Source organism: Odontesthes bonariensis, chromosome 3, assembly GCF_027942865.1.
Source record: "Odontesthes bonariensis isolate fOdoBon6 chromosome 3, fOdoBon6.hap1, whole genome shotgun sequence".
NCBI lineage: Eukaryota > Metazoa > Chordata > Actinopteri > Atheriniformes > Atherinopsidae > Odontesthes > Odontesthes bonariensis.
This window is the reverse complement of record NC_134508.1, coordinates 9,496,087-9,508,942: the sequence shown is the minus strand read 5'-3', so window position 1 is coordinate 9,508,942 and position 12,856 is coordinate 9,496,087. Positions and strand designations below refer to the sequence as shown.

The 12,856-nt window shown below is 41.4% G+C and overlaps 1 protein-coding gene across 2 annotated transcripts in view; it reads right to left on the bottom strand.

The window, feature by feature from the left end:
* The window catches only part of ripor3 (RIPOR family member 3), a 97,023-nt gene that overhangs the window by 24,971 nt on the left and 59,196 nt on the right, over positions 1-12,856 (bottom strand). For both annotated transcript variants that reach the window (XM_075460200.1, XM_075460199.1), the window contains exons 5-12: positions 12,020-12,098; positions 11,902-11,925; positions 11,736-11,789; positions 9,441-9,590; positions 3,145-3,208; positions 2,993-3,036; positions 1,315-1,440; positions 689-834 (exon numbers count right to left, since the gene is read on the bottom strand). In XM_075460200.1, coding sequence (XP_075316315.1) covers positions 689-834; positions 1,315-1,440; positions 2,993-3,036; positions 3,145-3,208; positions 9,441-9,590; positions 11,736-11,789; positions 11,902-11,925; positions 12,020-12,098 — 687 coding nt within the window. The remainder of the gene's footprint in view (positions 1-688; positions 835-1,314; positions 1,441-2,992; positions 3,037-3,144; positions 3,209-9,440; positions 9,591-11,735; positions 11,790-11,901; positions 11,926-12,019; positions 12,099-12,856) is intronic.

Here is a 12,856-nt window from a genome sequence, read left to right as displayed (position 1 = left end):
AATAAAGTTGACTTTGACTGGAAAAAAAAATATATAAATAAATAATAATAATAATAATATCGATTAAACGGTAGGAGCGCAGGCTGAGAATGGCGTCATGATTGGATCCCTACCCTGTCAATCAGTCATGCCCTCTTTACATACCTTACGTGTTTATTGGAGAGACTTCGGCTTTCGTAATTACCATTTTGACGGCAAAAGACGAACAGCACAGTGCAAGACATGCGGCATCAACATCTCAGACAGCCAGACGACAACTTCAAACTTTGTTCGTAATTTGGAGATCCATTCTGACCAGTAAGTGCCCGTCAAATTAGCTAATATTAGCCTGTTAGCCTAGTCTGTAGTTAGCTAACGTTAGCTTGATATGATACGGGGTGGACAGGTTGGACACATTGGCCAATGATGTTTACTGACAGTTACTTATATCTTGTCTTTTCACTTTATTAAGATCAGATTCTGCAGGTAAAAATGCAATAATAAGGTGACTTGAGACCTGAAAGCTAAGACTAGAGACCTACTTTAGACTAGCACATGTGTGACTTGGTCCCATCTCTGGCGAACTATCCCTTTAAATCTTCATCACTGTCCCATCAGCCCCCCCCCCCCCCCCCGGGACAGGCCACGCCTCTGCGCTCCTCGTCACGCCGTTTTTGTGCCACATCAGGTCGTTTGAGTGCGTTCTTACTTCCAGGTGACCTCCAGCTGCAGCTTGATGGTTCCCAGCTCCGTTATGTCCACCAGCATCAGCTGCGGCCTCGCCACGAAGAAGTCTGCGCTCGCGCACGTTACCATGCCGACCAACAGCCAACCCAAACCCTTCGCCTCCGTCACCTGCAAGAAACACAATCTTTAACTGAACCGCAGAAGTCTGGAGTAAAGGACGAAATGAGCATATCACTAACAGCATTTTAATGTTGTAGGAAACTATTTTAGATGTAATCTCTCAAATAATTTAACCTTTTTTTAGCTAATTGTTACGTGTTTTTGAAGAAACAAGTTAAAAAATCACTGAATTAAAGTGACTGAATACAAAATTTCCATTGAAAACGTGACATGGCGGATACTAAACAGGGCAAACAGATGTCTGGACTATGGAAATGTCATTTAAACAGGAATCTCCGTTAGAGTGATGAACTCGGTTAACATGAGAGATTCAGAGTTATTTCAGCTTCAAATGGCTTTTCTAAGAGGAGCTCCTGTGAAACACCAGTTAGCTTCGCCTTTTCTGCTGTATCATTTATAATCCTTCAGTAGTTGTGATGCCCTGTCCTCCAACACCACCGTGCATGTGCTCGTGCATGTGCTTCGAACCTTTATTTCGAAGTTGTGGTGTATGTGCGGCAGGAAGACCATTTCCTCTTCCTCCCAGAACTGACTGTCGTCCGATTCAATCCTCCCTCTGATTCTCCAGCGCTGCCGGCCCAAACGCACCACCACCTGGTCACGTGACACCACCAAGACATGACATCATCACCCACTGGCTGTACCATGTTTTAAAGGGATAGTTCGCCTCTTTTGACATGAAGCTGCCGGGTATGTTTTAACGTATCTGTAAAGCACTTTGAATCACCTTGTTGTTGAATTGTGCCGTACAGATAAACCTGCCTCGCCTTGCCTAAAGCTTCTAGAGGAGTTTCTCATGGTCGTTGTAATTTTAAAGCAGGCGGGAGGTGTAGTTTGAAACGTCTGGATGTTGCTGCATCTTACTAGCCTGGCTGACGCATCCACATCTCGATGAGATGGTGGTCTGGGAACTAGGTGTGCATTTTTCTCGTATTTGAGGCGTGGTTTACGAATGCCAAGAGCCGTTATATACGAATGTCTATCAAATGGCGTCTGGTTCTTCCCATGCTGCTTTGCGCGCGATTCATAGCCAATTGTATCACTTATACCAGATGACGTATAGCCTGACTACGTCATACTCACGATTCTAGTCAGAATGTGAGTCTGATACCGCTCAATGGAGTTTTGAGTATGGGGCGTGTTTCAACCGAACCAGGAGAAAAAATGCCTCTTCGCTCAATTGGATAGACCTACAACCAATCAGAGCAACGTAGTATGTGACGTAGATTAAGCAACACACACTTGTTGTTGGAAGGACGGCAAAAACATCTTTTCTATCGATAAAAGCCTTTATCGCGTTCCTCTGTTCGTCTTTCAAAATGAATGCAATGTGGAGATCCTGTAGAACAGACTCGATGGCAGAATCTACACCCTAGCTCTCCAGCAGCAGCCATGTTCAGCTCTTTAGTGACGTACTCGATAATGTCCCTGTTGATCATCTGTCCATCATCGTATAAAGCCCGCCCTGGCAATCTGATTGGGTCGACCGATTCTTGGTCAGGCATAATGATTTCCCAACTGAGCAGAGCCAGACCGAACTTCCCGACCAAAACTGGGTGCCAGCTAAGTTCGGCTGGCACCCAGGCTAGATGACGTATGTAGAGCGACAGAAATTCGAGGAAGAAGAAGACGCTTTACTGTGTATTCGACGAGCAAATACATCCTTATTGGCAATGAAATCTTTCAACGCCAAACGTTGCTCTTTTTTAAAAGTAAACTTGCGTTCTAAGCTACTTAAAACACTTTCTAAGGCTGCATCGAACGGTAACGTTGTGTCCGCTGCCATGTTGGATTAACACTCTACAAGCTTCGGTGTTGCGCTTAGACGTCGTCATCGTCTTGCTGCTGCTGCCGCCCCCCCCCCCCCCCCCCCGTTCTGTGATTGGTTCCCTAACTCTGGCAAAAATAAGGGCGGTGGTTTCCAGGCTGCCTTTGCAGTGTAAATGAAATCACGCGCAAAGCAGCATGGGAATTCGCAGGCTAGCATCTTACGGCACATGCTGGACTTCAGACTCAGCATCTTTAGCAACTGACTCTGATTCCCGGCTTGTCAGTGAAGAAATCTTCTTCACTTTTTCCTCACAGAGAAGCATCTTTTTCTTTTGTTTCAAATTAAATTTTCTCGTCCCCGAACAGCGAAGCTCACCTCGTATTGGTCTCCGGGGCAGAGTCGAGCGAAGCCGATCAGACCTGAAAGGGAAAACACATGTTCGGAGGAAAGCCTGGGGGATAAATGTGACACTGATAACCTGAGAGCTGCTCCGGGGGCCGTCGCTGTGTGTGTTTGTGAGCACCCACCCTTCATTTTGATGTGCAGCTCTCCGAGGAGGATTTCCAGATCTCCCTCCATGGATGACATGTCCTGCACAGAGCAGACGAAACAGAGAGCAGAGGACAAAACGTTTTTAACAAGAGGAAAATCCGTTTGATCGGTTTGTTGTGATACTCTTTGCTCCTTTGGTAACAGTGGAAATCAGAAGGTTTCATGATAAATTTGCACAGGATTCGGTTACAGCAGCAAATATCTGATAAACAAAACAACATTTCAGTGTAAGTATTCGCCTTCATCACATCAGAGGAACATATGGTACTCTTTCTCTCATTTACATTTTCATTTTTGACAGTTTGATCTCCAGAAAATCACATTTCAGATTAAGAATTCAAGACTGACATTGAAATAAATCAAAAGTTAAAGATTAAACATGAGTTTAAGTCCTTTGTTTTATCAAATCAAATCAAATCAAATTTATTTGTAGCACATTTCATGTACAAAACAATTTGAAGTGCTTCACATAAAATAAAAGCATTGCAGCAGGGACTGGAAGAAGCATTAAAAATACATGAAAGAATATAAAGAGAAAGAAACAAATAAAAAAAATTTAAATGAATTTAAAAACAAGCAACAGTCCAGATAAATTTGATTTAGTATTTAAAAAAGAAAGAAAACATTTAGCCTATAAGCCAACATTTAACCCAAACGGTGGGACTATATCCCTTAAATGGAGGAGTTTTCAGGCTCAGAATGACAACATAAGTGTTTCCATGACAACATACACAATGTAAACACAGTAAAAAAAAACACAGAAAAGATGAAACATGTAAATTAATATCAGCAACACAACATCTGCGCCCTCATGTCGAACTGATGGCTGTGAGTTTCTGTCCATCCTGTGTTACCTGCCGATGATGTGTGACATCATCAGCCAAGCTGTTGCCAAGCAACAGAAACAACACCCCCAGATCTCTAAAGATTTCCACCACACCTCCTTCCGCTTTACTCAGCCGATCTTTAACATAATGTCTCGGGATTAGTAAAGCATTATGGAACTGAATTGAATATTTGTTTGGTCGCTGGACCGGCTTTCAGTGGATTTATGATGTCACGCATCATGCTCTCACTGTCTGAGTTCTTTTGGAGGACAAATGTATTTGCGGTTAAGTTGATGAACCTCACAGAACAAGCCTCAAGATACGGAGGAATGTCGCAATACTCTCCATAATGGATGCAGTGGGCAGCTTCTCGGTATATAGGACAGGTGTAGGTTGCAAACACAATAACTCTTTATGGCCTCTTATTATAAAAGTAACTGATATTGAAAGAAAAAAAAACCAAAAATTAGGGCTGGGCAACGATTAAAATGTTTAATCTAATTAATCACATGATTTCCCTGATTAATCGCGATTAATCGCATTTGTACGCAAAATCCAAAAATGAATCCAAAAGTAGTGTATAGCTTTTAGCATTTAGTTTTATTTTAAATGTGCTGCCATATGAATGAAAGTGCCATAACATTTGTTGTGCAAACACACTTTTAACATCAGCATCTTTCTGTAGTTTTTATGTAGAAGCCTCGCTCCACTGTCTGTTTCCTTGAATGACTTGCTGCTATCAGTTGTGTGTTTTGCCTTTAAGTGATATTTTAGACTGGAACTACTACGCTGAGAAGACAATTCAACTTGGCTGTAAATGCAGGAGTTTTTTTTTTAAATTTATTTTGAAATACGTGCTTTTATGTTGAAACAAGTAAAACAGGAAGTAGCGCCGGTTAGCTCCGTGAGCTTCACACAGAGACCGAGGAGCACCTGAGAAGCAGGCAAAAGTGGCCAGTATCACTTTGATTATTTATTGGTACCAGCGACAATGCTAAGAATGCTATTTCTTTAATGATTACAACAACTAATGTTGTCTTTTACTTTGTTTACTTGAACATTTAGTTATACGGTGTTGATGTGGCGTTAATAAACATCTGTGAAAAGAGCCGGAGTCTCGCATCCAATCAATGGGCGGCATATTTTCAGTGTTTACAGATGACTTTGGTTCTGTCGACTCTGCCGTCTCGAAGAACTTTAAAATGAAAATGGCCGAGTAAAAGTTCCGTACCCTTCTCCATGTTTGGTGGATCCGCCGATTACTTTCTTTTCCGGTTCCACAGCAGACAGCGACAGACTTTTACAAAATAAAAGCCTTTGAGCAACAGACTTTTACAATAATAAAAACCTGCATTAATGCGCGATAAAATATTTATCGCGTTAAATAATTAAGACGTTAACACGATAATAACGAGTTAACTCGCCCAGCACTACTAAAAACTGTAAATATAAACTGAATGACAGGAAACAGTGCAGTCAAACAAAGAATGGTTCCCCTAAACCAGAGTAAAATTCTACTGAAACAAGACTTCACACACAGCTGTAAAATCAAAATGAATGATTACGGTTCAAATGCATTTTAATGATGGATTCTTGGAAGAGAACTCGAGTTCACAACAACAAACAGCAGAAGAAGCAGCATGTGTGGAGCGGCCTGGTGCCTCCTGTGTGGGCTCATGTGGCAGAAGGTCCCACTGAGAACAAAGTGGTCAATTTATGAGCATCTTGGAATTTGTAAGCCCTAAACTGCCCTTTGAGCCAGTGCCGCCACATGGATGCAGATGCGTTTGAGTCGGCACCATCTGAGCACAGACAGGTATATCATCCATAATGTCAAAGACAGGGTAATAAGGAGATACAGAACCTAAGAAAACCTGCGTCCCAGGTTTTTGAGGACCTCTTTAACATAACAAACAGCATCTAAAATGTGCCTTTATTTTAATCCAGACATAACACTCGTTTTCACAATCATTCCAGGTATCTAAGTATGTTTAAAACTATCAGAATTATTAGCCTGACGTGACCTCAGGTTGTAGTGAAGCAAACGTTAGTCATTAATCAGCAGATTGATCATTAATGTGCTGAAAAAAAGCAGGATACAAAGGCCACAGGAAGGCAAAATTACAGGCTTTTTTAAAATGACTTAGTATTAAAACCACTCCACTTTAAAATAAATCATTTTGACCTTTTAAAAAAAAAACTAAACAATTCTAAATAAATCTAATGGATTAACTTGAGCAGTTACAGAACATAAACTTTATGAACAGCAGAAACTCGTGCCAAAACAAACAACTAAAACCAAAGTGAGACCTAAGGCGCAGCCTTTTGAACCGGCTCGTAAATCTCTGTATCAGATAAAAAAGGACCAGTCTGGAGTCTAATCATATCAGACTCCTTTTAACTGAAAAATGCGGATTATTCGGTGGAGAAAAAGCCAGAATGTTGCTTGCTCAGTCGTGTGTACAAAGATGCTTGTGTGGTCATCTGGCTCCAAAGCATGAGAAGGAAATAACAGGGACTGTGATGGGCTGTGTCCTCTGGAGAGATCATCATTCCAGTCGCTATTTAATCATGCAACAAATAACTGTTTGCTGCTGAATTAATATGTTAAATGTTCCACTTTGAAGTCTGAAAACCAGCTTTGTTTCTTATTTGCACCATAAATGACAAAGTTGTCTTTGATCGCACCAGCCTGCTCAATCTCAAGTGTCTATTAACCACGATTACATGTAAACGCCCTGTTATGATCCACTTACAGATGTGTAAATGACCAAGAAATTAGTCTCAAGCTAATTCTAGTTGTTTCAGATTTTTCAAAAGATAATAAAAAATTAAGCTGACCACTCAGATGTAAGATTATCCCCAGCATAAGAAAGATTTCAGCCACAATCTAAATTCTAACTCACATGGAGGCCATGACTGACTCCACAACTCCTGCAACCCACTTAAACCTGAGAGGGTTTACTGGAGGAGCACTTTGGGTGGTTCATAAACACATAACTTGCGAATGCAGTGTTTAATTACTTTGCGTGAGGTCAAGAAACACAGATGTCAGTCTCATTGCTAACAGCGCTAGCCTACTAACAGCGCTAGCCTGCTAACAGCGCTAGCCTGCTAACAGTGCTAGCCTCCCTCTCTCTGAAACCATCGCATAAGTTTGTTTATGTCTTTGTGTGACGCAGACACCATCACTAGGAAGTGAACAGTTTAAACAGTTTCAGACATGCCAGAACTTTAAAGACTACATGGTGAAAGAGAACAAAAGACGATGTGAAAGGAGTAGTGAGGAGAGAAGAGGACAAGAAGACGTGAACATGTGTTAAGAGGCTGGAGCAGACAGACAAATGACTCTTCAGTTTTCTGCTAATGGCCCTTATCCTGCAGCTGCAAACAGAATAATCACAGTGGGACCATCATTTACACACTGGACTTGCTTATTTGGAAACGTTATGACCATTAAAGGGCGAGTGTTGAGCCTCTGCTTTGTGGTGGTAATGGATTAGTGGTTCAAACTTTTGGCCTGAGTGTGTTTCCATTACAGATTTTTCTCAGGGTGTTTTAAAGGCAGGAAGAATGACCTGGATGGCCACCTACAGCACAAAGAGAATATTCATCATATATTACGTATAGACTGCTTCCTCTGGTGGAGTGAAAGAGATAACATGTAGACTATGGAGAAACTGGCAGAGTCTGTGTTGTTGCCTAGCCCAGCTACTGATGAGGCAAACAATAAGCTGCTGCTGGCAACTGATAAGTTCCCTGTGGGAGAAGAGAAGGCAAAAATAAATTAAAGTAAAGCCTCGGCTGGTCCCACCATGCCAAAGCTGCTAATCCACTGTCAGCTGATGTCTACATTACTGCCGTCAAACAGACAACCCCTCATAGTGAGCTGACTCAGACTTTTGACAAGACAGAGCACACTGACACAGGACATAATCCTCTCCTAATGACTCGCTCTGTAAGTTCAAGGAAAAAGGTGGTCGACTGACCGTCCAGGGTAATTATACAGTTAAAACTGGGTTAAAATTCCATGGTGTTACTCATAACTGTGTTTAGTTTTGCTTCAGCTCTCGGTGAGCTCTGCCTGTTGCACACATGCTGACATCACGGCATGCTGACATCTGTGATTCATGTTTTACACCTAACATGCATTTCAAAACAGCCGAAACGTACCGCTACATGTGCTGTGGGCTAGTTGTAGGCTACGTGCACATAGGTGCTCATTTAAATGATATTTCCAACAGTTTGATCTGGATAAAAATGACCAAATTCACGTGGTTTTCTTCCAATAAAATGATCATTTAAAGCTTTGTGCTGGCAGGTTTAGACTTTTCATCCTGTGTTGCATCATGATTTCTTACAGGGTGGTTACAGCAAGCGACCATGGCTGTGTTCGAAACTACATACTGCATACTACATACTACATACTTCCATACTGCATACTCATCGATCAGACAGTATGCAGAGCGTTTACCCACAATGCATTTCGCTCCTGTACCGAGCCGAAATCAGCCGGCCTGAAGCTGATTTCACTTAAGCTCTAAACTCTGTAAACTTTAGCAACATTTGAAACATTTTCAGGTGAGAAAGTAGTCGTTTAGATCCCCAACGTGTTGAAAATCTGACAAAATACCGGCTATTTACAATTTTGTTCCAACGAATTTCGGCACTACTAAAGCTAGCCGTAGTGAGCAACGCACTTCCTGTTATTTTCACAAAATAAAATACCCGTTGCCTTTTATCATAGGGAAAGCCATTACGATACAATTGGTGCTTTTCTTTTGAAAACAGGAAGTGAACCTACCCTCGTTGTAGCTAGCTTGAAACTGCCGTTTTAACAGGAAATGACGATCGGCGACGTCACGTTACGTTGCATCTTGGGTAGTTTGAGTATGAGTAGTAACCTCATGATGCATACCCAACATTTCGGCGAATCTAGTATGCATCCGGGAACTTCTTGCTTACTCAAACTCGCTTACTAACTCAAAAAGTTAGTATGAGTAGTAGGAGAAGTATGCGGTTTCGAACACAGCACATGTGTCTACAACTGAACAAAAACTATTTGCACCAGTTAATATCAAACTATATATTTCGTATGCTTACGTATCAGTGAACAGAAAAAAAGGTGATAATGTTTATCAATAAGTCACAAACTGAAAGTCACAAACCCTCAAAATATTCTTCGAAGGTTAGGCTATGATGTTTTCTGAAAGTCCACATTTTTAGGGTCTTTAATGGGGAGTATTTCTACCTGCCTGACTGGAACTAGCTCCAGGTTCTGGTGTCTTCCATGTAGTTGCACAAGGTCTCAGTTCTGACTGATTCAGTGATATTGTTTGCTGTGTTTCTATATGAGGTTCCCCTACCCAATATCAGGTTTTGGGCTCCATAATGATATAAACTACACACACACACACACACACACACTTTAAATCTTTGAGTACCTGCAGACTGTGTCTGTGGTTGCGGCTGAGCTCCAGCAGACTATCTCTGGAGGCTCTGGAGGACGGGGACAGGGAGAAGGCTCTCTTCATGTTGACTGCTCCCTGACACAATCTCCACTGAATACAATACGTCTCGTACAACTCCTCAACCTGCACAGTTAGAAGACAAGAAGACGATTCATTTCCGTGCTTTCCATCGGTCGCGGCTCTAATTAAATCACTTAAAACTACAAACCGAACCAAAAAAACAGAGTGCAGTGATTTGCAAATCTCAAACCATCGGGGTCGGATAAGCCTGCTGATTTTTCAGTATTTTTTAATGTGCAGCAGTTTATGCAATCTTGATGTAGCCCTGGGGGAAACAATTGATTTATTTTGAAAACAATATTCATAGTTCATAAAAGTTCATTATGTATTGAAGTGGGTAAAAATGCATAAATATGGTTAAAATGCAGAACAAGGTAAAAATTAAACGGCCAGTTTATGTGATGTGAAGAACTTTTTGACCAACCGAGAGGTAATTATGAGCATATTAATGTTTTAAAAACTGTGATAAAGCTGTTCAGTATAAAACGAACTATTAATGCTAAATGTGATTAGCCGTTTGCTTTAGCCTTGCGTTGTATGAGAGTAGCCGTTAGCTTTAGCCTAGCGTTGAACGTGATTAGCCGTTTTCTTTAGCCTAGCGTTGTACGTAATTAGCCGTTAGCTTTAGCCCAGCGTTGTACGTGATTAGCCGTTAGCTTTAGCCTAGCGTTGCATGTGATTAGCTTGCTTTCTGCTCTGTATAAATGTGTTTACACAGGTCTGCAACAGGGGTTTTAGATGACTTCTAGAGGCTGTTGTGGACCAGGTGTGTGTGTGTGTGTGTGCAGTGGCGCGGGAACTGGGGGTGCGGGAGGTGCGGCAGCACCCCCTGGTGGCGGAGCTTCGAAACTAACATGAAAATAAAGCTACGGCTATTTATTTATTTATTTATTTCAAACTGTTGTTTTCCGCTCTGCTGATATTATATATTGTGTTCATGAAGTGGGATGGCAATATCTTAGCTCTTAAAATAATAAATAAATATTTAAATAAATAAAAATTTGTTGTGTGGCCAATCAGATTTTCTTTTGTCCTGACGTGATTGAGATTCCTCGAAACAAAACCTGCGAGCCCGCTGAGTAGAACGTTTCAATAAGAGTAGCAAAGAGTAGCAAACATGACGCAGAAGAGAATTTTGTCTTTTTTTCAAAGCCTCCCCAATCCCAAACTTTTGAAGATCAGTAATCCACAGCCTAACGCATCGGACGAAGAGTACCAAGCATTGGAGCGTCAGGACAAGGTAGCTGCCGCTGATACTAATGTGATCCCTGTTAGCACTGCTGCTAGGCTAGCAGCAGTGCTAACAGGTATCACTTCAGTGTGTTGTGTGCCACATTGTAATAGAGTAGGCCTAATAGGTCTATAATATTACTGTGTAATAGTAATAATAATAATAATAATAATGTGACAATGTATTTATTTTTATTCAATATCAGCTGCACTGAAAAGCAATGCAGTAACTCTGCCGCAACAAAGGGGGAAATGGCAAGTCATTGGGTTATGCTATTTTCATGTATAGCACCGCCGAGTGCTTTGTGTTGCTATTTTCAGTGCCGTAGGTAGTGCTGGCAAGAGCGAGTTCATGAGTTGCTACCATTGATTCTGATTGCTACAGAAATGATTGTGTTGTGTGTACCAACTCTTTGGTGGATTCTGAAGGAGTGAGTCAGATGGGATTTGCCATGCCCTAAAATTGATTAGAATGCAGGAAATTGCATCTAAAAAAAAAAAATTTCTGTGGAAGGGCCCCCAGTTCAAAAGTTCACCACCCACCAACAGCACCCCTTGCCGAAAATGTGTTCCCGTGCCTCTGTGTGTGTGTGAGTGCGTGTGGGTCCATCATTTGGTATTTAATGTTTAGCTTCATTTTATTTGATGTTTTGAATATAAGAGACTGAATAATAGTAAAACCGGGTACTATTTCTGTTAAATATTAACACTCTCACTGTACCAAAGTGATTTATTTAATTTTCTTTTATCTATTTTGAGCGTAAAGATTACAACTAAAGAGTCTTTACATTTCAAGTTTGGTTGTGTGGTGTTTTATTTATTTTAAAGCATAAACAAAGGGAATATCATAAGAGTAACCCAGCCCCCCCTCCCATAGGTACATAAGGCGGGTGTTGCATTGAGAATAATTCATATGAACGAATGTCTCCTTAAACTCCTCCAAAAAAACCAAGAGATAAGACAAAAGTGTACGTTCACCTTGCTGATTTGAAACTCCAGTCGTCGTATGTATCTCTCCAAAGCTCTGATCTCCTAAGAAAGTAGAAAGTATATGATGCGTCAGTGTGTAACTATTGATATGTTGTCATTATTTTCAGCACACGTTGAGCTTTATTAAAGAATGTCTTAAATGAAAACACATCACCTTCTCCAGATCGTAGAGGAAAGCCTGGAAAGAGAAGAAAAGCATCATCATCCTCATTGTCATTGTTGCCAGTAAAAAACACAGTATTTTACAGTTTCTCCCCCTCCTGTCTCCTCACCAGTCTGGAGTTTCTCTTGGTGTCTCTCTGCTGTGAGGACAGGAAGTCCATCTCTGCCTGGTGACCCTCCAGATACTCCCTGAACACATCAGTCAGATCAACAACGTGAGTGAAATTTAAAACAGACCTGGAGCAAGGCAGCTTCACCTCCCAGGACATCGGTGGAAGAATTCCTGCCGCTGTACGCGTTCAACAGCAATCTTTAAAGTAAAAACTGCCCTTCTGGGTCAAAGAGTCTTAAAGTTCCAGTGTGTCACATTCGGGTTCAGTCTACTGGCAAAAATACAATAGTTAGTGTAGAATTATATCAGACATGCTTCCATCGAGCATTTTATATCCAAAGAGACCTTCTCTTACACTTTGCACGAGTCGTGAAAAATGCAAAAGGTTGGCTGTGTTCGAAACCGCATACTACACAGACAGTATGCAGAGTGTTTACCCACAATGCATTTCGCTCCTGTACCGAGCCGAAATCAGCCGGCCTGAAGCTGATTTCACTTAAGCTCTAAACTCTGTAAACTTTAGCAACATTTGAAACATTTTCAGGCGAGAAAGTAGTCGTTTAGATCCCCAACATGTTGAAAATCTGACAAAGTACCGGCTATTTACAATTTTGTTCCGAATTAGGCGCTACTAAAGCTAGCCGTAGTGAGCAACGCACTTCCGGTTATTTTCACAAAATAAAATACCCGTTGCCTTTTATCATAGGGAAAGCCATTAGGATACAATTGGTGCTTTTGTTTTGAAAACAGGAAGTGAACCTAACCCTCGTTGTAGCTAGCTTGAAACTGCCGTTTTGACAGGAAATGACGATCGGCGACGTCACGTTACGTTGCA